The sequence below is a fragment of the Histoplasma capsulatum genome, genomic scaffold (assembly GCF_000149585.1).
Source record: "Histoplasma capsulatum NAm1 scaffold_2 genomic scaffold, whole genome shotgun sequence".
NCBI lineage: Eukaryota > Fungi > Ascomycota > Eurotiomycetes > Onygenales > Ajellomycetaceae > Histoplasma > Histoplasma mississippiense.
The window spans coordinates 1,464,397-1,491,980 of record NW_001813981.1 but is presented as its reverse complement, the minus strand read 5'-3'; the positions used below and the strand labels follow the sequence as shown (position 1 = coordinate 1,491,980).

Sequence of the window (27,584 nt, the reverse complement as noted above, 5' to 3'; positions counted from 1 at the left end):
AGCGCCGCAGAGGTGACAGGCTGAGAAGTTGCCCGAGCTTCAGAGTTTCGACGCAAAGGATAAGGTGCGAAAGGGGGTCGATTCGCAAAGGAAAACAGTGTTTTAGATGCGTACGGCTGACTATTAGGTATAAAAATTTCGGGTGGTTCTGTCAAAAGACAGTCAGCATATGCAATCACGGCATCATTAGGGGAGTAAAAATTCACAAATACCCATGTTAACGAAAACTTTTCCTTCCGTAAGAAGTAAAATACTGTTAGAGGGGAAAAGGCTTTTGGAATATTGCCGCAACAGAGCCCACATGATCTTGGGTAGCAAGGTGGGCAAGGCCACGGAGCAAAATTTTTCCGATAGATGCATGAAGTAAGCAGGTGGGGTTAAAACCGATGACCTCACCAAACTTCCTCAACAACTTGCGATCCGCCGCACCAATTTCAAACGTCCATTTCGAGTACTGGGATTTGCAACACGGTTGTCACTTTGCCATGCTGAGCCTCTTTCTCCGATAGTCACCGACCTTCATCACCAGAAAACTGGCACTTAATTGCCATAACTATGTTTCGTAGGGAAAGTCTAGCATCTGCTCAAAAGCTAGTCATCTCTATGCTACACGACAGAGGAGATAAAAAGCTAGATATGCCAACTAGGTTTGAGATCCTCAAAATCTACATGACTTGTCAAAATCCTAGAAGGACACGCGCAAATGGAGGTATGAGTGAACAGTAATCGGAGAGGAGTGTCTGACATGTTTACATATTCATGACCGGATGCTGAATATAAGCATGCAGATGCCGACTGAGGCACTGCAGCTCAGCGATGAGATAGGTGTTCGATTCAAGCGCAATGGCCGCGATTCAATGTTTGGCAGTTTGGTAATGGGATTCTTACCAATATCCTACAAAATATGAAAACAAGTCCCGACTCGCCCTTGCTAAATACTGTAAAAGAAGAGTAGACATGGAACAGAAGATGACAGATTAATGGCGGAAGCTTACATTTCGTCGACCTTTTCAACCTTAGGCACGCTGATAAGCGCTGGGTTTTGGACCTCGTCATGACAAGGGTCATATGTTGGTGGCTGAACTAGCTAAGTGCCATCCAACTAGGGTCAACTGGGCCCGAGACAGCAGGTCTCAAAAAGCCTCGTTGGCGATTATCTGTAAGCTAATATGACATTATGTAAGTTTGCCAAGACGAGCCTGAGCAGCTATGGAATGTCTGTTCGTTGCCTCAGGATTTGGAGCCAGTAATGTCTCCTTGATATCACAGGATATTCATGAACATAGAATGAATTCTGGGATTCCCCGCAGACCATGGATGCAGTCATTCAGGAATGAAAGAAGGCGTTCATGAATCTCGAGCCGGATTGGATGCGGGAAATAACTGCGTGAAGAGAAGGATTTTCAAGGGACATGGGAGAATCAGTTTTGAACTTCCTTGATCTAGAAGTGTTCAGCTCTGTTGGCGCGGAATGCTTGCCAGAGCAGAGACGGTGCGTCACATCGACTGCATTGGGGATCTCCGATTAGGCAAGCTGGAAAACTGCCAGCGATGCAGAGGCTAGCCCAACACGACTCAAATTGCCATGAACAAAACGGGATTAAAAAAGCGTGTTAGGGGGTACTACGGCTACCCTATCACGTGCCCCCCAACATATTGTGTTGCTCTCGCGTAGTTAGTTTTAGTAATGACAACAACGTTATCCTCCCACAAAGCGGCACGTCACGTGGCGCTGCTTGGTTCACGAGCATGGGTTTATCTCAGCATGCTCAGCCTCTCTTCTCGATATTTTCGGATTAGCGCGACCAACTAAACTCCTTTAGACTTCTGCCAAGTCCTGCTAACTTCTGGACCAATAAGAGACTTCACACGTGCTCGCAACCTAATATCTCGTAGAGAGTCTGAGAAGAAACGGTTCCATCGTGTGTGGAAAATCAACACCGCCCATACAAAATATTCGATTGACTTCGAAATCATACATCTACCCTAAATATCTGCCTGATCATCACCAAACCGATATTTTTCAAATCCTCAGCCATTCTGCTATCATCTCTGCTATTTTACAACTCACTACCCCTTCTCATCATGTCACAATCGTTGACAAAAGACAGCGTGTCTTTTGAATCTCAAGACACCCAATGTCAGACGCGCTCCAGCCAATATCCTTCATCACTCGAAGATGAATCCTCTCTACAACCACTACAGTCTCCCAACAATGTAGATGATGAATATGACACATCAGACAGTGACTTAACAGAGCTTGAATCTATTGATACTCCTTCGGAATTCGAGATCACCGATACTGATACCGATACCCCGCGAGCTTGTTCACGATCAAACCGCCGTGGCCCACAGCACCTGCCTACAATGCCTTATAACCGCAGAAAGACGTCAAAATATCTCGCGTGTCAGAACATTACAGCGAAACAGTTGGGGAATGAGCCCTTTATAGAGGCTTGGATTCAGAGTCCCGATATCTTGACTCATCGACGATACAGTACTCGTACGAAGCGGCGAAATGCACTATATTCAGCACTTTCCAAAGCAGGGGTATTCAATGATAATCAACGTTATACTGTCTTGCTTAAACAGGAGCTGAAATGCGTTATCAATACTCCCTTCTTTGCAAAAATTCAAATCACGATTCTGATCTGGATACCATTGACTTAGGTTTCATGAACTCCTCGAAGCGAATATTCTGATCCACTTCAGACACTCGAGATGTGAAATGCTGAATGGTGTCATTGATGAAAGAGGTGTCAGTATTGTTGACATTCTGCCTGTTATTCTGACAGATCTGAAGAAGTATTGATCGGAAATATTGCACTGCTTGTTGAACCTTGACATGACTGTCAATAAAGACAATGGTCTTTAAAATGTGTTGAGGTATGATCTTTCCATCTGTATCAATGGCCTCGTTCAATAAAAAATATAACATATCATAGGATACAAGTTTACCGCGTGGAATCGGATGTACGCCGATAAAGATATCAGGACGGTTAATGGAAGTTCGAATAACCTGAGTCTGCCGTGGGTTTACACCAATAGAACGAAATCCAGCCTCTTGAAGAATGATATCTTCAGCTTTACTGCTGAGGGTTGCGGAACAGCCAAACCAGACAATATCCTCACGAAGAAGCAATCTCAGGTGCCCCAGCCTGGCAAACTGACTACGGAATTGACTCCACTGTGTGACAAGATGACACTCATCGATAGCTACAAGCCCAATCTTTTCTTGTAAAGTAGGGTCTTGAAGAACATGCTGAAATCGCTTGCAAAGAGCTTGCTCTGGACTGAGCAGTATATGTGTATACTCACCTTGTTGAATGCGTTTGAGTAAGTCTTCTTGCCCCTGGAGATTATCAGCACTGACCAGACAAGGATTGGCACCGGGAAACCCGTGCTATATCTCTTGTTTGCTGATCACCAAGCTTGTTTAGAGGAACCAGTTGAATGGTTATCTTTCCTGTCAGAATTGTATAGGATTGAAGAATAAGGCTCTTTCCATAGCCAGTTCTGGCAATGAATAAAGTGTCGCTATATCCATATATCATGCGCCGAAGTATACGGACTTGTTCTATGCGTGGCTGAAGAGTACACTCAGGATCTGGACGCGGGCCTTGAAGTATTCGTTGAAGACAATACTGAATAACATCCTGTTGCTTGTCGATACTATCTGGTCCGGCATAGCTCATGACAAGTTGTGGCATATCTTCAATGTTCATTGAAAGTATTTGCTTTAATGATGGCTTTTGAAGCCGCTGTTGTAGCTGACTTGCGCGTTTTCTTCGATCCCCCTTGGCCATATTTGATGCAGTTGATGGGACGTTGTCCGACCCAGCTGTCAAAAAGAAGTGTTATGTGATTGGTTCAGAAGTTGTCGGAAGATCCCAGAAGTTGTCAGGAGTTCAGAGATGTTGTCAGAAGTTGATGTGCCGCGTGAGGTTGCCAAGAGTTCAGAAGTTGTCAGAAGTTGCCAGAAGTTGCCGGAAGTCGCTGGAAAATACACTCGGTGCTTTGACTAGAGTCTCTGATGGCTGGATAGATGTTTTGATGGCAAGATCAAGGCGTTGGATGACTAGACATGATCATGGTTGAAAAATTAGCAAATCGTTCCCGTGTTCAAAATCATAGTAGCAGTTTTCGACGCGACACTTCATACTCAGAATATATGTATTTTCAGATAAAAATTACATCAATCGACAGGAAATTGAAAAATTAACCCTCCAAGGTGGTAGAGAAATGATCTATGAGTGATGTTGCACAGTGATTCTATCTCAAACATTATGGTTGGAGCAAATCGTTCCCGTGTTGCTAACAAACAGGAACCGTTTTTTCTCAGACGCTCCGCGAAGAGTTTGCTGGGGATGTCCCATTTAGGTTTAGTGTAAGCCCTGTGACAGTTGATTGGCTCAGATGTTAGCAGGACTTGGCAGAAAGTAGCAGTAGTTCGGATTGGGTTAGCTCGGAGTGGAGTGGCTGAGTTTACTGAGATAAACCACTAACAGTGCTTGTGGTTAGATTAAACTTTCGTAGATTTATGAATTTCTGTTGGTTCTCACTACCATCCTCCTTCCTTCCCTTGGCCTTTGACCATAGCAGAGACCGTCCAATGGGTACTGGAAGAATCATCTATGCTGTCTCTTAGTAGTCCTTTCCGCTGGCACATATGGTCGTCGCTCTGGGGTTTTATCTCTAAATTCATTAGGAGCATTTATCTACCCCAATTCCGCGGCGCGACAGCAACACCAACTCTCAACGACGATGCTGAACTTGGACGTACAAAAGCACAATTCCAGCATGCCAGTGAGCTAATAATGTTACAACTGCCGCCTACTGACTTGATTATATAGAATGCCAAATCACCCGAAGAGTCAAACTATGTCGCTGCTGTCCTGCCCAACCGTCGAACAGTCTGGCAGTGAGATAATCTTGCACGTGAAGCAGCCACCGAAATGTATATCGATTGGGTTTTCCGGAATCATCTGTGAAATCAACGAAGATACCATTGTGAAACACCCGAAGGTCATTCCGAATAATGATCCATACAATCAGATGTACCGCGATATGATCATTAACGAACGACTGGTCTACGAGCGCCTGGGGAGTCATAAAGGGATTATTTCATACTTGGGCGTCCACGACGAAGTAACCGGTGCGATAAGGTTGGCATATGCAAAGGAAGGAGATCTGGAATGCTATATTCAAAGCCATGACAAGCCATCAGAAACAATTCGCGCCACCTGGATTCAATTGCTAGTGGAGACTTTCTGGTATATCTACTCTCAAAAGGTTCTCCATCAAGATGTCAAGCCCAATAATATACTTGTTGAGAATGGCACTTTGAAGGTTGTTGATTTTGCCAACGCCACAATGCATGCATTGGATGCTGATATGGAAGAGGTCTGCGTGAAAGATCCATTGTCACGAGTTGATATACTTGGTCTTGGGTGTATTATTTATTCTATTGCAGCATGGCGGGTCTTCTACTATGATTATTTTGAACATGATTGCTGGCCCGAGCCAGAGAATCTCCCTGCAACAAGCGGCCTACTTTACGATGATATCATCAACAAATGCTGGATAGATAGCTATGGCACTATAAAATCGCTGTATGAAGACTGCAATGCTTTTTCTGGCATGAAGTGGTGAGAGGGGAGGACGAATCAATGTTGCCCAACAGTTGTTGAGGATTTGCTGGCTGCAGGTTGTTTACATCATGTAGAAATAAGGTGCTTCCGATGTTATACTATTATCTTCTCAGTGGGCCCAGCTCTTACCTCAAGAATTCATTTTAGCTTTGCCCATGTCCACAATCACCGAACAAAACGTCTTCTACTATCATTCGAATTCATAAATGTTGCCAGAAAGTTTCTATGCTACAAGGCTATATCCCGCAAGACACCATAACAGATCCCCAATACACTTCCTGAACTATTATCCTTCTGATTTTAGGTGCCTGCCCAGCTCAACTTCTCACTCCTCTCAGTTGAATTGCCACGAGCCTAATTCTAGAATTAGTGTCATTAATAAATAAAACCTAACACTCAAGATAGACCTACGAACTAGGCACCCACAGTAACGCCTTGGGGTTGAGCAACGGATGCGGAGCTCGAGCCTCCAGCTCCTGTTCCGTCACCATCCTTTGGTCCAGCAGGAGGCTTTTTGTTGCGACAATTAGGGCAGACGTTTCGTTTTGCGTAACCACGGCTTGAAGCCTTGGTAGTTGGTTCTGGATTTGGACATGGTGAACCTCTCTCGGTTGCGGGATCACACCAGTGGAGAATGGTGTTTCCTTCGGGCGCGGTGTGTCCACAGCTCCAAGTGTATGTATTTGGCGTCTCTTTCATGCACATTTTCGCCGAGTTTTATGCGGCCTTTATTGACGCGTGAGTAGTTACAACAATATGCATGTGCATCTAGAGATATACCGTGTGTGAGAGCCTGAATGGATATGAGTTTCCATACGAGAGAATGGATACAATTGAAGATGGTTTTTTGGGGCTATTTATGTGCATTTCTCAATAGTGAGTATTGCCTCGAGCTGCCGCCAAGCACCTTTAAAAGCAACCATTCACACGTACCTGATGCGTTGGGACGGCTTTCAGCCTCACCTCCCTGCATCGCTGCATAAATGCCTGGATTTAGGAGGATGCCTGTCGATGCACAGAAAGCAAGACGAATGATAATGATCGATCCCCCACCACCTGAACTGCCCGGGCCCAAAGCCTTACTATGCGTAAAAGTTATGTGAAAACGGTGGGCATCCAGTTGGGTGCCCCTAGCGCAAAAATCAAGAACCAGTAATAATCTCACAAAGAGGGCCCACAACCGGATGAATCGTGGAAGCCTACAGGCATGTAGTTGCATGCAATCTTTCAGGTGCTTGTGGCCTACACCATGATGAGCGACGAGGAGCTGGGACTGGACACCTTTATTGCTAGGGATGAAGTGGCAACAAATCAATAACTGTCAAGGGCCCTGGGAACTCAGAGGGAAGGAAGGTGCAGCGGGGCGAAATGCTTTCCTATCAGCGTGCCATCGTGTGTCGCGGAACCACCTGTTTTCTCGCAAATGATGGACAAGCGGAGGGCGTAGCTGGTAGGCTCCCCACAGATGAAGTCCCAGGGAAATGTGTCTCTGTCCGCTCTTCTTAATGCCCTGGACGGCGTATCTTCGCAGGAAGGTCGATTGCTGATTATGACGACAAATCACATCGAGCGTCTGGATGACGCGCTCATCCGCCCTGGCCGCGTGGAAAGAAAGGTTTTGTTTCAGCTCGCTGATGAGAAGATGAGTTCCCGTCTTTTCTGCACCGTTTTCAAGCGGTCGGATGAGGATGACAGCAACCCAGAAAAGAGACTGATGCAGAAACGAAGACCGATGATGAAAAAATTAATCGACTTGCGCGTGAGTTTGCCGCCAAGATACCGGACCACTTGTTTAGCCCGGCGGAGATACTATTATCGTTCCTGCTTGAACGCAAGCAGTGGCCTACCGACGCAGTGGCTGATGCGGACAGCTGGGTTGCTAAAGCCAGCAAAGAAAGGGGAAAGCCGGAGAATTCCTTACCGGAAAAACGTTGGCTTATTATACGACCGGATTATGGTTGATCCGCCGTGCCAACCGACGACACTGTCACCGAACTGTAAATCTTCATATAATGATGGATAAGTTGTGGAATCATTGTAAACAAGTTATGAACAGGAAAAAAGCATCATTGTATTGGAAATGTCACATTTCTATCTATGTAATCACTAATTTTAAAAAACATCTCATTCATCAGTATCATTCTTTATTAGAAATCTGCTACATCTTTATTTAATTCCTTTCAAATTCTTTAAATCATTTCTCTTTCATTGTCATCATTTTCTATCATATTCATATCAACATTAACATTCATTTCTGTGAACTTGTGAATTGGCATTGAAGTTTTTGAAGAGTCAGTGTCAATGATTATTCATTGTTTGAAAGAGAGAGTTTTAAAGAAATTGAAAGCAATGTGTTTATTCATTTATATCATTATCAATTTCTGTATAAATTTAAAAATAATTTTGCTGATTTTAATTTACATTTTCACTGAGAATGTTGAGAATTTCAAAACTGCTCATAATTAGGAGATCAATCAGAGTTGAAATATCAGAGAAAAAGAAAGGAGAAAGATCAACAACAGCAATAAAAACATCAATAATGAAAGCAGAAAAAGAATTGTCATTGTTATTAAATTTTTCATCACACTTTTATCAATGATTAATGAATTTCCTAACTTGTTTCAATATTTTATACATTCTGACAGCAATATTCAACACATTTTGATTGACATTATTCATGACATTTGTGAGATTCATCATTGCTTGTTTTTGAGCTTCAATATAACAATTTACTGCCATCAAAATCTCATGTTGTATTATAAATCTACTTCTTTCAATTTTCAATTTGATCTTCTCAATAGTGATTTTCTTTTTCTCAGCAGCAGCTTTCTCCTTCTCAACAGCAACTTTCTTCTTTTCAAATTTGAACTTTGCTCTTTCAATATTCAGCTTCATCTTTTCAATTTCAATTTTCACTTCCTAAGAATTTCGATTTGCATTGGGGCAGCTCTGTTCCGTGGCCCTTACTACCGTTTCCCGTGGCTCCGATGCAGCGCGCTCCGCCCACGGCCCCACGGCCCAACCTCCACGCACTGATCACACTACCACGTGATCACCACTCCCCCTTTCGCGGGCGCGCCACGACTTTCTGCAACAAGGCCACCAGAAACAGCTCCAGCTTGATTGCTCACAGCCTTCACTCATCACCCAGCCCACCCGCCAGCCACCATGGCTCTACATAATGTCCGCCGTCCCTCTCCAGCTCGGTCCACTCTCCCGTCCTCCAGACATGAGAGGATAATATACACTCCTCTACACCCCTTCTGTGCTCAGTCGCCCTCCGCTCCACGGACGGCGTCTCTCTCTCTCTCTCTATCCCCTCCTCACTCCTACCATCGTGGCCCCTGCCGCTCCATACTGCTGAGGAGTCGTTTGCCGCGGATGCGCGTAGCGAACCTGACTGTGAGCACGAGACCGAGTTTGACTGACCGAAACACGAGTTCCCCCGCGCTCGCGCCGGCAACGAACACGAGAGACCACAACACTGTGATTCCGGACCAACACCCGCACCAATGCACGGCACGAAGGGGTCGAACGTTACCCCTCTCCGTCAGAGCCTCTACGAGGACCCTCTGGATGACACGGATGAGGATCTGTCGGACGTTCCGTCCGACTATGGCGGTTCCAAGCAGACTAAAAAACTCAAGTTACGGGCGAGAGATCGTTGGCAGCGGTGAGTGCTCCATGCATTGTTGAGGACTGCGTATTGTGTTCGGCACTCACACCGGGAAGATATTGCACAGCGAAGGCATCCGAGCCAGCTGTCGATCCGCAATGGTTTGATGCGGAGGAGGCCCTCCAGCGGGCGTCCGCGAAGGACCTGCACCGGTTCTGGAACTGGGTCCTTGGGAAGCTGGAACGTGGGAAGGGGGGCCGCAAACTCAAAGGCACCAAGAAGACAAGCTCCCTCAAGAGCGACTGGAAGTATTTTCAAGGCTACTACAGGAAAGTGACGGGAAACGGAATCAGTGAGAAGATGAACGAAGATGTTCGGCGAGTGCGTTCGCGCGACACCCTCCTGCGTCTTCATGTGGTACTGACGTCTCCGCTGATAGGGCATGCGGTCTCTGGCCGACAAGCACGGTCTCGACAATCAGCCGCGCGAGAACATCCCCGTCTACATCGAAGATATGGTTCCCTTCAACCAGACAATCCTCCGGACACGGGAGAAGCGATTCCACCTGGGACTGCAACGGCTCCTGCTGTGCTTCTATAACATGCTGGGTCTGTTCACAGTGAACCGGGAGAGTGCTATCCTGAACCTCCGATACAAGGATCTGCTCCTGTCCGTGCAGAGGGATCCGCACGGGGGACCGCCGGTGCCGACGGTCGACTTCAGGCCGGAATTTATCAAGCGAAATCTTGGGATGGGGAAACTGTATGTGATCAAGCACCGCTCTGCACGAGCGTGTCATCTCCAGTTGGACCATTTCAATGCTAACGGTGGGCACAGCAACACATTTGTATTGCCGGAGATTATCTTCGACGTCTCGCTTCTCTTCAGCCCGCACGTCTTCCTTTTTGGTTTCCTGTTCCACGCTGAGGCGTTCGAGAACTCTAGCCCCCGGACCATGGAGGACGTCCGAAAGCTGGTCCCCGCGGATGGCTGCCAGGAGATGCCATTGCCGCTGAAGCGGGAAATGGATAACTGGTACATCTTCTGCAAGGTTGATGTCCAGGATGGGCAGGTTCGCATCCTACGCGATACGCCTATGAGTGCGAGCACGCTAGATTCCCAGTTGAAGAGCGTGAGTGAGATCCACGGATTTCTCAACACGTTCTTCTCCCATCAGTTCCGCTACGGCGGGGGCAAGCTGCTTGATGAGAGTGGTGAGTAGCGGCCTTCTTGTCCCCTCAGAATGTATACCCAGGGAAGAGGAGAAGGTGCTGACGTGGGAGCCGATGACCAGGATTTGTCAGTGATTCGCAGAAGAATATGATCATGAACCACGCTACCAACCGCACCTTCGTCGCCTACTACCGTACGCGACGCCACACCGGCCTGCAAGAGATCATGTGTGGTCTCGAACCGGACGAGGTGTTCTCACGAGCGTTGACTCGAATGAGCCGATGGATCGACAGGCGCCGGCCCCGGCACCTGACCGATGCCGAGAGGGCCTCCGTGGAAGAGGACCCTGAGCTGCAGGCGGCCATCCGTATTCGGGAGGACCTGATCGACCTCTACACGCGCACGCGGGATGCTGCACTGGTGCCATTGCTGCAAGAGCGACAGCGGGAGGTCAGCAACACCCGACGGAGGCTGCAGGACAAGTTAATACACAAGCTGCGCCGTGAGTTCAGCCGGAACCAGGCGGTGGTCGATATTGAACGCCAGCTGTCGGGGTCTGGGTCGGCGGTTGACGACGAGGGTGCTCGGGAGGTGCTGCGGACGGAGTTTGAGATGCCACCGGCACAGATCCACCTCCTGGAGAAACTTCTGACCTGGCCCACCTCGGACTCCCTGGAAGACGAGTGGCGACGACGGAATGAGGCAGTTGAGGCCGTGAGACAGTACTGTGGCTTCCTTGAGGGCGGTCCCCTGCGAGGGCGGCCGAAACGGGCGATCCCGCCAACGGATCCTCACAGCGAGAATATCCCACTCCAGAAGAAGATCAGGCAGGAGGGTTACCCGGCTCCTCCCTCTGGGGAGAAGAAGTGTCGGGCGGTTGAGAAGTGTCGGGCGGTTGAGAACCTTCGCAGTGGGTCTGCGCCGGATCCGCTGGCATGCTTTCAGTGTGGGAAAAAGTACGTTCAACATGTAGGGGTCATCCGGCACTTCCGGACAGCGCATCTCAATGATCGTCGGTGCACCCCCTGCGACCTCGCACTCCTCTGTGAGATGGACCTGCGGAAACATGCCGCGGTAGTTCACGGCGTCAGTACACGACCCCACAGTATATGTTGATATCAACATCTCGTGTCGTTTCTCTTGCTGGTATTGTACTTGTATACAGGGTGTAGACTAAGACTCTTTTTAGATCTGTAATTCCTTTTAATAGAATAATATACACACAGTGTGGCATGCAGCAAATTTTTAATCTATTTTTATTTGAAATGTTGACGGTTTTGTTGTGGTTAAGGTAGTTGAGATGAAGACATCAAACATATAGCAACAGAGGAACAAGAAATTTAAATGTTTATACAACACAGCCTAAAAATCCACATATATGCAAGTGACTACAGAGTACTAAGGTTCAAGATCTGGAGCTGAGCCTAATCAGATTGTTGAATTGAATTAGCATACAGAAGATGCTTGGTACTAATCTAGAAGGGAACTCCTGGCATGCGCTGTTTACCTGACAAAATCAATAGTAGGGAGGAAAAGGGTGTTGGGCACTAGTTGCCCAGGCGCTCTACCGCACGTGATTACCCCTATATATAGTTAGCTAGCGATCGCACAATGAGAAGATCAACCATCCCACAAATGGAAATGGTTTCGCAACCCTGCTGATATAATTCACGTGACCACGTTCAACAACAATCGTTGTTCCAGTAAGCTTCCAGCAGCTCCAGCCCTCCATACTCCTGCATATCATCCAATGTCATCTTGGCATACACTTCGTAGCCCCAGGAAACTCTCCTTATATTTCGTTGAAGGGATGGAATGGCGACAAACCTATCAGAGCTGCAAGACAGGTTGCTGGGAGTCATTGGCTCATCGATTATGATAGGAGCTTCTGCAAGAGTGAGTGAGGGGTGAGAAATGTTTTTTTTCCACGGAGTGGGTGCTGAGCCTTACCAGCAGAACCCGAGTTCCACTGCTTTTCTTGGGTGCCATATCCCCGTGCTTGTTGTAAATCCATCCGTCCTACTATCTTGTACACTTCGTGCCCGTTTCGCTTAGACACCAGCGCCTGTATAGTCACCTGGGAAAGGAGCAAGATAATGTATTCCTGCTTATCCAGCGTCTCCCGCCACGCATCGCCTTCCCAATGATCCGACGCCGGGGGGGTAACTTCCTCCGATCGGTGAGCTTGGATGTGGCGTTCCTCGCCTGGGTGTGGGTCAGCCTTGATGGGACTATTTGAGTCATTCAATGGCCCTTTCGATGTGTTGCCTTCGCGATAGTCAAAGGCCAGGGGAGGGGTTGGCTCTTGTCGACTGGGTGGGTCATCGGCAACGTCGCTTGGGCTTGGGTGAGCCTCCTCGATGGGGTCGTCGGAGAAATCCGACAGCTGGAGTGACGGTGGGGGAACATCGACTGGGGAGGGGTTGAACAGGATCCATTCGTCCCAGTTAATGTCATCGAGACCAGAGACGGTGGATGGCAGTGCAGAAAAGTTGGCAAACGTCTCACTTGCTGCATCCTTGGAGAGATGGACGGGCGCAGAGAAGAGGGGCATGGGCATGGGCATGGGTATTGGAAGGAGGTGCAGAGGCTCTTCGTTTGACCAAGGATCAGGAGTGTACACTTCCAAAAGGTGCGCCGTGTCCAGCTGAGTTGAGAGAGAGCCATCGGCAGGTCCGGGGGAGGTGATATCGTACGTGGAGGTACCCATGTTGTAAGATGAGATGATGAAATGCCCTTCTCTCCTCGATCCAGGCGGCACTTGATGCCTTTATATGTCCCACATTCAACTGCCCCCTGCGAACGGAAATAGATCGAGGCTGATCGAGAAGAATAGATGAAATGGTTGCTAAGTTGCCTTGTGTGGTTCGCCAATCATGCACACCAAAGCAGGCGCCGAACTGGGGGATGATGCATTGATGGGGAAGACCAACGCAGAAGTGCTTCCACGCCATATCAAGTGCATGGACATCTCGTTTCCAATCACCCTGAACAAAACCACCCAACATGAAGCAAGGTCCGATTCGAGGCACAGCTGCATGTCAGCGCTTCTTGCCTTGAGCTCCCATCCAGTCAATCTCAACCTGCTGGAAGGGACAGTCCCATACTGAATTTAGCGCTACAGTCAAGTGTTCCCCCCCCCGACTCTCCTGATGCCCCGGGAAGTTAAACCGACAAACTACCGTATCCTTTCCTTCAGTCGATAAGGCGAGGGACGAGGGGTTGGCATCTAATGGAAAGATGGAGCTGCACCCACAACCAGTCATATGCACCGGAACCAGTGTAGAAGCATCCCTTACTTCACCCACCCCTGTGCTCTTTTTGCAAGAGGGCGCAGCCAGATGGGTAACAGATCAGCCACCCTTGAGCTCCTCCGGTAGGTATGCACCATGTGGAAGGAATTGCTGTCAGATAGTGCTGCCAGCCACTCGAAGATGGGGTTAAGGTATAAATGACTATAAAAAACACTTCCCCTCGCTTTTGAATACAGTTTTCGCCCTTCTTCAAATCTTCTCCCTGCTTCAAATATTTGCTTGTCTTGCTCCAATATTCTCCCTCTACTCTGAATTTCTGCACATGCTCAACATGGATAGACAAGGAGCTGAGGACCCTCCACCACTACCCAGTCGACATTTGTCGTCTGGTGCGCAACAATCCACCCTCCCAGCTTATTGCGAGATGTTGGGTGACTTTCTCCAGAAAGGCCGTTCCAAACCTCACGGTAAGGGTTTAACAATATGTTCACTTCTCCCTCTTTCCATGTCTGTTTGCTCTCGAAACGCGGCGTTATATTTCTATTTCTCATCTAAGACTGCAGCCCCCCTTAACGTCCCGCCCAAGCGGCTGTCTGTTGACAGAACCTCAAATAACCGACCTCAACTTTTTGACGACAACGAACCCGACGACAGAGACAATATCTCAGATTCTGGGGCTACTACACAACCTTTGGCTGATGATGAATTGGAGAATCGTCGCTATTGGTATGAGGCGCAGCAGGTTGAAACGAGTCTTAAGATCTGTCATGTTGAAAAAATATGGCAAAAAGATAAATATGTTCTCCGTGTGCTTTATGTGGTGGAAACGTATCTCCCAGACAATTGGCTCCCTGAAAATGCGAGGCTCCAGCTGCGGAAGCAGGAGGAGAAACAAAGAAGAAGGAATAAGAAGATGCAACAAAAGAAACGCCTGAGCACATTACGTCCTCGACCATCAACACGCAATTAATGGAAGATGGGGTATTCACTTGTCAGCCATGTCAATCAAACCGATCTCTCAACACTTGTTTTATCATTTAGTATTTCTTGATTTGATATTATAATACACAGCCATTTGTCTATCTGCCTCCTCATTTATTAAATTAGGTGATACTGAGCAGCGGCTAGCAAGCCGAGTCCATCTGTTACTTCATGTCTCTCATCAGTAAAATCTGCCCCAGCTGCTGGGAATGCTCTAATATGGTTCCCCCCACTCCCGCGGAGTCAGTGAAGCGTAGCTCCCCTATGAAAGTTAGGGAATTTGGAAGGATGCTGATGAAGGCCAATCCTAAAGAGTGTCACAATCATGCATGAAATGGCAACAAAATATCATTGAGACTAACTATCATGGAAGGACTACCGCATTCGAACCCGACAATTCTTCTGTTTTGCCCAAGAGAGAAGCCTTGGTCGCTCTCAAGTTCAAGAACTGAGATGTCAGTGCTGTCCCTGTTGAAAATTGGTGGAAGATTGCATACAATCTTTTGAGTTTCGCCTTGCTCTGAATCATGTGGCCGTACCCAGGCATCTGGTGTGAATTCCTAAACCAGAGGACCCCACTTAAAGTGTCTATACTGACTTCCCAATTCGCACTCCTACTGGCATGGAATGCCCTGAATGTCTGGGTGACATGGAACGATATTTCAAAGCATGAAAATCCTGCCACAGTACTAAATTTGCTTTTCAAGACCATCTGAAGGGTCAGTATGTCAGATATATAAACTTCTCCAAGACATTACATTGTGGCAATCGAGGTTGTAAAGTTCTTCTCCTTCCCCCTGCAAAATATTATCATCATGTTACAATAACAAGAGGAGATATCAGTGCATGAATCCAAATACTAAGAGGGAGGAAATGCAATTGTTGACATTCAGTGAACTGCTGTGCTTGATAAAGAAAAGAAAATTTCTTTATCAAATTTGTAGAAGTTACAAATATGATTGGTTCATTCCGCTGATGATGTCATTCTGAAAGCTGAAAATAGCACCAAGACAAACTTCTTTGTCAGCCACCCGGCACATCTGGCTCTTATATTGACTAAATCGAGACGGCGGGTTCAAGGCGCTATGTGCATTTGACTATCAATAGTATATGATTGAAGCAGACATCGTGCAAAATTCTTCGCTTTCAGAGTATAAAAAAAGACAAGATAAAGAAGACTTATAAAAGAAGACATCATTGTAAGCAATACTTTTTTATATACACTTTTTCTTTCTTTTTTCTCTGATTTTTGTTTTGCATATGCTAGAATCAGATCGTGAGGTTGCCAGGATGTAGGGCTGTTAAATGCTGGTAGACCGCCGCGCTGGGCGGGGTCCCAGACCACGAACTTTTGTATAAAATGCCTGGTTTTATATGTATCTCTCAGGGCAGCACTCGAGGGAAACCCACACCTAGTATCTATGTATTGTTCTCAGGGCATTTTCTTGTAACATTTACCCCAACCATTTTCCTAGGGGCATTCTCTTTCCTGGTGAGCAATGACCATCAATTTTTGTATCTTCTGAGGGGTTCTCCTCTCTAGGCATTTTAGTTAGTTTATCAACCACGGCTTGCCGTAACTAGCTTCTCAGGGGGGATTAAAAATCCACTTCTCTGGGTCAGATTTTCGTGATTCCCTTGAACTTTCAAACCCCATGCTCTAAACTTAAGGACGGCCACACATTTTCTTCAGACGCCATGATTCTTTGAGATGTTTTATAATTTCAAGGCATTATGATTCCTGAGGAAGACCACACCTTTTCTCCAAATTCCATTATTTCTTGAGGCAGATCATATATTTTCTTTAAATATCATTATTTCTTGAGGAAGACCACACCTCTTCTTCATATGTCATGATTTCTTGAGATGTTTTATAATTTCAAGGCATTTATGATTCCTGAGGAATACCACGCCTTTTCTCCAATGTTATTATTCCTTGAAATGTTTTATAATTTCAAGGCACTTTTGGTTTCTGAAATGACTTTTAAACTTGAGGAAGACCACACTTTTTCTCCAAATGTCATGATATTTGGAGGACATTTTATACACCAAGGCATTTTTACTTCTCAGAATACTTTTTAAACCTGAGGGAGTTCTTATTCCTAGAACACTCTTCAACCTTAAGGGGGGCCACACTAAAAATGTACAATGTCACGGTTTTGGGGAGTACTTGGGGCCCAATGTTCCTAGCCTTTGCCATGGGGCATAAGATATTTCTAAAGAACTTTAATTGGCTCACTTTTCAATTTTATTTTCCCTGAGAGAAAAGAAATCCCGAGGGCAGTCCACACAACTTGGAACCAGTATTGGGCCCCAAGTAGTCTTCAGAATCATGACATTGTAGATTTAAAGCGTGGTGGGAAATTATATGCCTCAAGGAGCTACATCAAAATCATGGCCAACCGAACACATTCAGCAGAAGAAGAATGCCGTACGGAAACAACTCTGGGAATACTTAAATTTATGGCCGTTTGAGCATGGAAAAACAATGCCCCAGGGAAGAATTTCATTGCAAATGCCTATAGTTTGGGGGAAATGCCTTGAGAACAACAAATAACTATCGGAAAGTTGCAGGCTTATGTAAATTAAATTGATGCCTTGAGAGATACAAATATTGATATCTACAGGCCGAGGGTGGGTGTGGAAAATGGGTGTTACTCAACATTTTGTCGACGACTTCCTTTCAGGGCAGTCTGGGGCGGCTAACTGTCGCCAATGATTGGCTGATGCACCATAGTTCTGGGCCTTATCAGTAACCACCACTCATCACCCCACTTGTATTTTCGCGGCATAAGATCACGTGCGAGATGGAAGTGTAATGTCAGGTGATTTACGAAGCTGGGAAGAACCTTGGTGAGGAGAAAGGGAGGATGGAGCGATAGAAGCAAAGCTGGGAAGCTGGGAGGAGAACTGGCTTTTTATGCCTTCAAGCTCCTGGGCCTACGTTAATGGTCCTCCTTCGAGACAGACGGGGAGCGACTGTGAAAGACCGCAACGTCTACGGGATTCGTTAGCTGATGAGCTAAAACTTTGCCTAACTTCCATTAATTATTGAACTATGACAGAAAAATCAAACGAGGCGGATCTTGCGCCGGATAGAACGCGACTCATCGAGATTCAGTGTTAAAACAAGCAGCGTTGCCACCAGATACAATTACTGACAGAGAAACATGAAGAAGGAGAGAAGTAAGGAAAGAAGGAAAGAAAGAAAGAAAGAAAGAAAGTGAACTGTCTGACAGATGACCTCAACAAACAAAAGAGCCGGGGAAGATGTGTAGGATACGTCCCAGTCCACCTGCCGAGAAGGTAAACTCCGAAATAACATCTCGTCAAAATAAACGCCAGAGGGCCTCCCACATTAACCATTCACATTAAACATTCCATTACAAAAGCATAAAACTGAGGCGTAAGAACGCGTTGGGTCGGCCACACTTCCGTGTGAATCAGGCATTTTGCGCCTGGGTGCACTCTACAATATCCTCAAAAGAGTCTGTGGGGTTGAGAATTGCGCGTTCCCTGGCATAATTATTCACCTTTCCCCTTTCCTTGCCGGCTTTAGCAACCCAATCCTCCACATCAGCCACTGCGTCGGTAGGCGACTGCCTGCGTTCAAGCAGGAACGATAGCAGGATCTCAGCTGGGCTGAATACCTGGTCCGGAACTTTGGCGGCAAACTCACCTGCAAGTCGCTCAATTGTTTCATCATTGAACTCCTTTCCTGTAGTGCGCTGATCCCCATCTGACCGCTTGAAAACTGTACAGAAAAGACAAGAACTCATTTTCTTATCAGCGAGCTGAAACAAAACTTTTCGATCCACGCGGCCAGGGCGGATGAGTGCGTCATCCAAACGCTCAATGTGATTTGTTGTCATAATCAGCAATCGACCTTCCTGCGAAGACACGCCATCCAGGGCATTAAGAAGCGCGGACAGAGATACATTTCCCTGAGACTTGCTCTTCTGTGAAGGGCCTACCGCGGCCTGGTCAGTGTTTTCCGTCGTTTCACTGTCTTCCGTTCTTGCTGTACTAGCAGCATCGATATCTTCTAAGAGAATGACACAATGCGGGGGAAGCTGGGCAAACAAGCTGCTCAGGCGGTTGTCGTCGATGCTTGAAAGATTGAGTACATAGATATCTAGCTCAAAACGCCCGGCGACAGATAAGCTGAAACTGGACTTCCCGGTTCCAGGAGGCCCATACAGCAGGAACCCTCTTCGATAGGGTATCCCACGCCTTGCATACCAGCCCCGAGCCCGATCGTCCAGGAAATCCTCGATATCTTTCAACACGGCCATTTTCTCGTCCTCATCCATGATGACTGTTGAAATTGGTCTGATGTCTCTTGCCTTCGCCTTCCTCCATTCACCAACATGATGCTCAAAGACTGTAGTCTTTCTCTGAATAAGTTTTAGATACTCGGCTCGGCAATCGCTAAGAAGTGCTCTCAGGATTTGCGAAGATCCGCCGATGCAGGAAATGGAGATCTCTTCCTTGGTCTCTTTTGCCACGCACTGGAACCGGAGCAGATGGTTCTTGTACACGAAGAAGAATGATCCATTCCAAGGTGAAAAACGCAATGGTTTCTTCTTGTACTCTTTTGAGAGATCATCAGCATATGCTCTTCTTTGCATGCCGTCGATGCTGACGAGAAAGGACCGAGCCTTATGGGCGAAGGGCTGGGTGGATACCCAGGCGATAAGCATATCGTACGCTTCATTGTAGTAGGAGACGTGGACGGTCGAAGCTTTCAATGGTTAGAAAGAACTATCACTACGGGGAGAGTCACGAACTGAAATAGGCCTCCACCAATTCTGTCAGGTAGCGGTATGCATATCTACCCAGAAAGAGGAACATCCCGCACATGCACATCAGGTGAGCATAGCTGTTCAGGTTGCCAGTCAGGAGCTGTTGCATAGATGCAGTGATGCCGGTGAAGAAGACATCCATAATAGAGATTTGAGTAGGGGCAGTGTGGATTGGCGAAGAACCACCACTGTTAAATGCGTTCATTCTGGAGTATTTGGTGGTTTCCTTAAGAGATGGTATTATGCGCGATACGTTTGGAGTGATATATACACAAGTAAGTGTTTGTCAATTGGGATGAGGAATTGGTATTTGCAGAGCTCGAATTTTCGTAAGACGTTCATCGCCTTAGGATTCGGAAGGAATCTTGCGCCCTTATATGCGGTTGGAACCCGTACAAAGTCGAGTCGATCGGTGTCCTCGTATTTCTAGACGCCGGATATGCCGTCTATACCAACGCAGGCTATGCTAGGTACATTTCACCATGCTTCTTCATTGAATTGTCAAAGCACGGGAAGAGAGGTTGATCTAGGTTGAAAAATTATCAAAACACAATGAAAAGCCTTGCGAGCTCAGTGCCGGAAACGCTATTAGTCTCTTCCCTACCATGTGAAACTTGTACTACCTACCACCTTTCATCCATCAGTACAAGTTGACCCGGCAAACCAAATCTGCTGTTCCGTATGCTGCATTTAGCACCAGGGCACCCAACAAGAGGACGCAGGCGAATAGGCCAATACCTCATCTCACCGCCTCACTTGCAGGGATTCAGCGGTGATGAATCTAATATAGCAAAATTATGGCGCCTCACAAAAACATCATGCTATCCCGGTGCTTAGTTATGTGTACACTTGAGTCTATAGCATCGATTTTCGGGGCATGCTACGGTGTGACTCCTTTCTGGTGATGCACACTTGAACAAGTCTTTGTGAGGCACCATAGTTTTGCTATACTAGATTCACCTGCGGATGAAGATCATGCAGGTGACAACACTTGCAAATACAAGCCCTGGGTTGGTTCAATGCCCATCCGTGTCTCAGCCACTCGTTGAGCTCTGCATTCAATCCAATACTATACCGTTCTTAGCCTAGACATTGAAATAAGTCCTTATCTTACGAGGACATGTCATAGTGTGACTCCGCCCATGTGATAATCAATTTGTGTGAGCCCAGGTTTGTGCTACCCTGGTTCGGATAAGCATGCAGGCTACAAATAAAGACAAGCAGAGATGTATATAGAGCACACCCCCCTTAAAGAACTCTGTAAACTATTTGTACTTGTTGATCTATGGTTCATAGATTATCTGATCCAGTTTTAGCCAGTCCCTTCTTCATTGCAATAGATTCAGACCTAAGTTCACCATGTCTGCTAGTTTAGTTTTATCACAATTCGAGGCGCTTGCAGCCCGGACGGAGTCGATGTTGTTGAAGCTTACAGGTAGGAAGATTCGACCAACAAGGGACCAGCGGAATGAGTTTCGGAAACTACGCGGGAGAATGGATTCATCCTGGGCAGCTCTGAATGCAGCGATTGCAAAGCTAAATCACTGTGGGAACGAAGACATCGCCATCGCAAATCAAATTCGAGATACAAAAAACTATCAATCAATAACCTCACCTATCTTGATGAATCTCAGGAGGAACCTTGAGCTTATCTACATCGGTCCCAAGGACTCTGATTTGGATTCTGAGCAAGTCAAAACAAGAAAGAGACACACTCGTACAAGATGTGGGGTGCTTCGGTCCCAGCATCCTCACGTTATTCTTATGTGGGCAATGGCCCTTCCGCCGTCGAGTTGGAAGACGTCTGGAGGCATGCCAGACGGCACGTTCGATTTCGTAATTGACGATACGTACACCGAGCGGATACCTTTACTATCTCCTGATATACTCCAAACGCTGCAATCTCTAGAAAAAGAGGAGCCTTTGAATTCGTGTGATATGTTTCGAGAATTAGTTTCAAGCTTGTCGGAATCTGCGCTCGCCAACCAGAGAGAAACCCTCAACCCTTTCGGAAAAAGAGGGCACGGGGTCGAAAGCTCAGCATCTCCAGTAGCATCAAACAGGGAGCAGCAATTTCAAGGTTAGATGGACCTTTCCCGTTTTACATCAGATATTGATGGAGTTAGGTCCTGTCGCCACGCACGCAAACTCACTTGGTAGTAATGATATGGTAGCAACCCAACAAGGTGGGCGGCGACATTTTTATCCGATGCTACCTAATACTAATGATACACAATAGGGGTCGACTACAGGCCATGTAATTCCAGAATAAGTCAGTGACAACCACCCTTTCCTGTCAGCAACGCTGACTTTGATGTAGATCAACTTCCAAGCCTGCGAGATATGGGGTTTGTTGCACCAGTTTATTCGACATATCAAACATGCGATCGTAACGGGAACGGCTCGCACACCGAACGTGGTAGACCGTTTAGCGACGGGAACCAACCACAAGTTCGCGACCACACACATCAAACCTCAATGACCGACAATCGAGAGGGGTACATATACACGAACGCACCAGCGAGTAGTATCGCTGCACTACCCGAGCCCTTTAAAACAGCAGTCCAGAATAGCAAACTTTGGATACAGGAAAGGCGCCAAGGTCTAGAGAAGACAGGGTGTTTAGCTACGCTGTTCCCAAAAGATGACACTCAGGATATCTCCTTCACGATCTCGTGTGCTAGTGAGGATGGATACCATCTCAACAGCATCTATGGAATGGAAGTTACAATGTCATTCTAGACCTCAAAGTATACACTGGCAACTCTGATGTATACAGTATACCCGGGCGGAACATTGAATGGTTGATACTCTGTTATAACTTCCTGGCCGGGTTGCTTTGCATCATGGTGGGTTGGATTGTCCCCGGTTTCCTTGTTGAGGATAGAGATATAATATCCCATGAAATATATTTTCCTATGGGTGTCGGTCGGATCGAAAAAGTGGCTTGGGATGTTTTTTTCTTCTTGCCCCGCGAGCGCAATGTCACCTCTCTGTGAAAACAATATATTTAGCTAGAGTTGGAAACAGATATTTAGTTGGAAACAGAATACATCAAATTATCTACTTACCGCCATGGTTACAAAATCTTTTGAGGAGTAAGTAGAGTGCAACACTTTCAATGAAATGAAATATTGGATTTCATAAATCTTTCGTTGTGCCGTATTTTTGCGAGCAGAAAAGAGGCAAAGGCGCAGAGAAAAAGAAAAGGTTTGTGACGTCGCGGGGAAAGGTGGGGGTGCCTATGCAAAATACATAGCCTGACGCAACGCGTGATTGAAGAGAAATAATAATCACATGGCTTCTTCCTCATCAGGCTTCGTTTTCAGATGACTCTTAGGCAGCAATGCATAGCGAATCATATATGGGCGACAGGCCCAAAACTATTCTCAAAGAGGATTCTGACAATGCAATGTCAGCAGAAGTAGAAGATATTGAGATCAGATTTGAAAGTTCAATGATATTAAAATCTTTGTTTAAACATGTACTAACTACCAAAGATCATACAGTTTTTCAAACAGGATACACTATGTGGGTCCATACAAATCTTGTTGTTAAGAATCTTATCAAGCTGAATGCAACGGCGAAACATTATACCAACCACTAGTTATTTGTTCCTGGTCGGCCACCAATCAAGCAGAATTCAGAGCCAATCCTTGCCTGGAAACGCCGCCATTCAACTTATAGAGTGAGATGACCATCCGCATTATGCCTAATGTTGCGACTTGAAGCTACTTGTCGTTAGTTACATTAATGAGAATGGTAGTTACAGAATATCTTACTGTTGAAAACTGGATCGAAAAATCCTGCCTAACGTACGCTGCGATGGTGAGTGTTGTTGAGGCTACAGAGAGTATTGCTGCCGTTACAGACGCCACCATCAAAACACGGTGAGTGCGAGTAAGTTCTGAATTGCAGGTTTCGTTCGAAGAGCGCACGCAAGACACCCAGAGCCGGATATACTGAGAACAGAGGAAAAAGAGTTCGCTAGAGGTGACAACCATACTCAATGAATAGAGGATATCGCGGTTCCTTGGAGAAATGCCGTTGACAAAAAATCTGTGTTAGGCACATGTTAGGCCCAGTCACCTATCAAGAGCCAAAGTCTTACAGGAGCACCACGAGGACCTTCCAAAAAGCGACACTTATTGCAAAGTAACCAATCAATCGAGAACGGAGTGTGCTAACACTTAGGTACTTGGAAAAGTTAGCCTTGCCAAAGAGTGGTGAACCACAGTGATTATACCTCGTTTGCAGTTTGCAGCACAAGTGTGAAACCAACTATCAATTTAAGAATTGGTCTCGAAGTGTCTGTAGACTTAGGCGTTTAGACATGACAAAAGCAGTTGAGGCTCTGCTACTCACCCTTCCTGTAGATGGGCTCATGGACAGCGAGGACAAGCGACACAATTGATCCAACAAATACTAAAAGTCCTACTCCTATCTGGCATAGGATGACCTCCTGATTCAATGAAGCTAGTCGCCCAGTATTCCCAAGTACCATCGAACCCAACCACACTGCGTGGCCGCCTCCACTGCAGATAGTCGCTGTCACAGATGCAGAGAACTGGAATATGCGATGCGCTTCCATATCTCTTTGGTCATGATTCATAGAAATTGTAGAGAATCCTCCCATCATTTACATTATAAGTCTACTCTTATATATCCTAGAAGCCATCAGGGTGATCTCCAACACTGTAGTGGCTGGGAGGAAGTTCGTGTTAAAGCAATATCGCATCCGACCCCATCCAAACATATACCAACCATTACTTTTTGACTACAAGTATAAGTCGGCAAAGCGGGCTGCCTCCGGGGTTGTGCAAAACGGAATAGATAAGACGAAAACATTGATGCTGTATCACTATGACGTTTGGCGCGGGTAAACGTTGATCCGTGTTATTTTGGGCGACACGACTGGCACTATATCTCGTCTCCTGTTCCGACCACCTCAGGATTATCGCTTCTAGCCACTAAATTCCTGGTACCCAATTTTAATTTTTTTTGATATAACTCTTTTATCCCTCTCTAATGGCCGATGACAGTTCACCAGATTACAAGGCTCTCTTCCTTAGAGCGGAAGCGGAACGAAGGCAGGCAGAAGAGCGAGAGGCACGGGAAGCGGTGTTGCGAAGACAGGCAGAAGAACGAGAGGCACGAGAAGCGGTGTTGCGAAGGCAGGCAGAAGAATTGAGAAGGCAGGCAGAAGAATTGAGAAGGCAGGCAGAAGAGCGAGGGGCACGGGAAGCAGTGTGGCGAAGGGAGGCAGAAGAGTTGAGAATGCAGGTAGAAGAGCGAGAGGCAGAGGTAAAAGTGCGCAGCCAGCCAACAACACTCGAAGAGCTCATCAGAGGTTGTCATGATTCATTCTCCCGGCCTTTGCAGGTTGGAACGCCATCCCGCTCCACGAAGGGGAGTATTCCACCACCCACTGGGAAATACTGCCCAACGAGCCTTCGTCATTGGTCAAGTTGCCCGGTTCAACTGCAAGAAATTTATGAATCAGTTTCCACTTACCTTCAACCAGCTGAAAAAGATGCACCTAGGCTATTCACATCTCTCCTTGTACTAAATGAACTTGGTCGGCGGTATTCTAGCCGAAAACTACGAAGTGAAAAGGATCTGGAACACTACGAGCGAACCGCTGTGGAAGATCATGTCCATGATATCATAGCCGAGCTATGCAAAATACCTGATGCCCGAGAGAGATTCCGGCTTGGAGATGGGATCCTGTTTGAAAATCATGGAAATCTTCTACAGACATCAGAAGAGTCAGATGTACAGCTGCTGGATGAATCCAGCACAAAAAATCCCAAATCAGATTCATTCTGTATTCATCGGATCAACGATTCCACCAATACTTTGATTATGACAGTCGAGTATAAGCCGCCACACAAGCTCTCAGTTGAAAATCTCCGAGCGGGTCTACGATCGATGAAGCTCTGGGAAGAGATTGTTCAGTCAGACACAATCCCCAAGAGTGATGAGCTGAACAAGGATGAAAAGCTGAGATATAATGCAGAACAGCTGACTTGCTCAGTTTTGGTTCAAGAGTATCATGTCATGATCCAAGCTGGACTGGAGTACTCCTACATAACTAATGGATTTGCTATCATTCTTCTTCGTGTTCCATACAGTGACCCTAGTACACTCTATTACTATCTCTGTGAACCAAACATGGATGTGATTTCAGAAAATCCTGGGGTCTTTTATCAGTCAAAGACAGCTATTGCCAGAATATTATGTCTCTGTCTGATGTCCTTTCTCTCGGATATCCGTGACCAGAAGTGGTGTAATGCTGCAAGATCCCAGCTCCATATATGGAAGACAAGTTTTGACTTTACACGGTCACAAATCCCCGATGATGAGCTGCAACAGACTCCTCCAGGATCAGAATATGCAAGTTCGGAATATATGCCCTCTGAACATCTGCCATCGTCTCCATTACAGCCCGGCCATCGAGTTTCTACCCGATCTCAAACCACCTGTGCACCAATGGATAACTCGCCTTTGAGTGATCATATGGATTCTTCTGACTCCGACTCTAACCAAGCAGCGCACGGCCGGAAGCGGGGCTTCAGCCAAGTGATGTCCTCCCCGCCCAGCCAGCGTTCATCGGCGCGCCCAGTAGGTCCTAGGCCATCGAGCGGCCAGAGCCAACACACGGCACGTTACTGTACGCAGCGATGCTTATTGGGTTTGCAACAAGGAGGTAAATTGGACCATCAATGCCCTAATGTTTCTCTCCACCGGCGAGGCCAGAATGATGATCAACACTGTATCGATGCAAGGAAGCTTGTACAAATACTGAATGAACAACTCGATCGTGACCTTGATCATAACTGCACTCCATTTGGGACTTGTGGATCATATGGTGCACCCTTCAAGATCACTTGTGCTGCATACGGCTACACCCTTGTTGGAAAGGGGACAACAGTCGGGTTATGGAAAGTTGTCTCACGTGAAGCAGAAATATACCGGGTTCTTCAGAAAGCACAGGGCTCTGCTGTCCCTGTATTTCTAGGGACTATTGATTTGAAATTGTTCCTTTTCCTCCATGGTGCTGGGGACATCCGCCATATGCTTCTCATGGGTTGGGCGGGGGAAAGTATAGAGAACGTCAAAGACAAGGAAGTGCTAAGTCGTGAGATTTCCCAGTCAAAGAAGGAAATCCGCATACTGGGAGTGGTACATAAAGACCTGCGGTCTGCCAACATGTTATGGAATGATGAGCTGCGCCGGGTCCTGATCATAGACTTTCACCGGTCCGACATAGACAGGCGCCCGATGAAGAAGCGGGTTGGATCCTTGAAAAGGTCACTGCATCATGTGGGCAGGTCGAAACGACCCTGTAATAACAGTGACTGGAGTGGGCATATCTCCATTACAGAGTCAGACGTCCAGAGTAGCGCCTGAATGGTAGGGCAGTGTTGAGTGAGAGTTGCGAGACAGGCCTGAACATGCTCTTGTCTTCTTGCCAAATTGTTATTTCTTTGTCTTTGATTTGGATTGTCTAAAGATATATGACTTTCACCAATCGAATTGTCTATCACAGACTTTAAGTTTTTACATCTAAAGAATAGAATATCTACATAGCAAACGTGGAAAAATCCAATGACAATTGCCGAAGGCCATGCGGCCTTCGGAGACCACACCCCTGTCAACTGGCCCATTGCTCAAACCGGAAACATTTCACCGTGGTTAGTGGTGTAAAGCGCTAGTAAATGGGCCTTCATAGCTGTGAACTGAGCTTCAGGGGTACGTAGAAGATTGGCTTTTGTATGATATAATATGCTATAGATTAAATGGCTAGAGGTTGGTTCATTTCTGTCATTGAGATATAATTTACTTTGCAGGAGGGTAGGATCTTCGCAGAAGTGAGGCATATTTATGTCAATGATACAAGTGAATAACAAGTCTTCTTAGTAATCTTCTCATTCACCACCTACATTCCATTCACCGCAAGAAGTTGATAGAAGTTATCAGAAGTTGAAAGCAGTTTACAGAAATTCTCTTCCTTAAGAAATCGCCTCTGGGAGTGTGGAGTTAGTACCAGTGAGGAGTATGAGCCGGAAGAGAGCAGGTTTTTCTTGGCCGCGGATTTTCT

At 46.5% G+C, this 27,584-nt stretch overlaps 8 protein-coding genes across 8 annotated transcripts; 5 read left to right on the top strand and 3 right to left on the bottom strand.

Moving 5' to 3' along the window:
• Positions 1 to 5,951: 5,951 nt before the first annotated feature.
• Positions 5,952 to 6,624, bottom strand: HCAG_02543 (predicted protein; the record flags this gene model as incomplete). The annotated part of the gene is made up of 3 exons (XM_001542322.1): positions 5,952 to 6,005; positions 6,078 to 6,232; positions 6,585 to 6,624. 3 exons carry the CDS (start codon positions 6,622 to 6,624, stop codon positions 5,952 to 5,954), a joined length of 249 nt encoding a protein of 82 aa, XP_001542372.1.
• Positions 6,625 to 7,116: 492 nt separating this feature from the next.
• Positions 7,117 to 7,674, top strand: HCAG_02542 (predicted protein; the record flags this gene model as incomplete). Its single annotated transcript, XM_001542321.1, has 1 exon — positions 7,117 to 7,674. The coding sequence occupies one exon, from the start codon at positions 7,117 to 7,119 to the stop codon at positions 7,672 to 7,674; it is 558 nt and encodes a 185-aa protein (XP_001542371.1).
• A 1,489-nt stretch (positions 7,675 to 9,163) lies between these two features.
• HCAG_02541 (predicted protein) lies at positions 9,164 to 11,556 on the top strand (the record flags this gene model as incomplete). The annotated part of the gene is made up of 5 exons (XM_001542320.1): positions 9,164 to 9,324; positions 9,384 to 9,648; positions 9,707 to 10,029; positions 10,105 to 10,481; positions 10,562 to 11,556. 5 exons carry the CDS (start codon positions 9,164 to 9,166, stop codon positions 11,554 to 11,556), a joined length of 2,121 nt encoding a protein of 706 aa, XP_001542370.1.
• A 282-nt stretch (positions 11,557 to 11,838) lies between these two features.
• On the bottom strand, positions 11,839 to 13,150 carry HCAG_02540 (predicted protein; the record flags this gene model as incomplete). Its single annotated transcript, XM_001542319.1, has 4 exons — positions 11,839 to 11,864; positions 11,896 to 11,915; positions 11,948 to 12,023; positions 12,391 to 13,150. The coding sequence occupies 4 exons, from the start codon at positions 13,148 to 13,150 to the stop codon at positions 11,839 to 11,841; spliced, it is 882 nt and encodes a 293-aa protein (XP_001542369.1).
• Positions 13,151 to 14,025: 875 nt separating this feature from the next.
• HCAG_02539 (predicted protein) lies at positions 14,026 to 14,664 on the top strand (the record flags this gene model as incomplete). The annotated part of the gene is made up of 3 exons (XM_001542318.1): positions 14,026 to 14,161; positions 14,298 to 14,420; positions 14,486 to 14,664. The coding sequence occupies 3 exons, from the start codon at positions 14,026 to 14,028 to the stop codon at positions 14,662 to 14,664; spliced, it is 438 nt and encodes a 145-aa protein (XP_001542368.1).
• Positions 14,665 to 18,118: 3,454 nt separating this feature from the next.
• Positions 18,119 to 19,685, bottom strand: HCAG_02538 (predicted protein; the record flags this gene model as incomplete). Its single annotated transcript, XM_001542317.1, has 2 exons — positions 18,119 to 19,419; positions 19,466 to 19,685. 2 exons carry the CDS (start codon positions 19,683 to 19,685, stop codon positions 18,119 to 18,121), a joined length of 1,521 nt encoding a protein of 506 aa, XP_001542367.1.
• Positions 19,686 to 20,839: 1,154 nt separating this feature from the next.
• Positions 20,840 to 22,222, top strand: HCAG_02537 (predicted protein; the record flags this gene model as incomplete). The annotated part of the gene is made up of 3 exons (XM_001542316.1): positions 20,840 to 21,560; positions 21,720 to 21,752; positions 21,801 to 22,222. The coding sequence occupies 3 exons, from the start codon at positions 20,840 to 20,842 to the stop codon at positions 22,220 to 22,222; spliced, it is 1,176 nt and encodes a 391-aa protein (XP_001542366.1).
• Positions 22,223 to 24,508: 2,286 nt separating this feature from the next.
• Positions 24,509 to 26,893, top strand: HCAG_02536 (conserved hypothetical protein; the record flags this gene model as incomplete). Its single annotated transcript, XM_001542315.1, has 1 exon — positions 24,509 to 26,893. The coding sequence occupies one exon, from the start codon at positions 24,509 to 24,511 to the stop codon at positions 26,891 to 26,893; it is 2,385 nt and encodes a 794-aa protein (XP_001542365.1).
• Between the last annotated feature and the right edge of the window lie 691 nt (positions 26,894 to 27,584).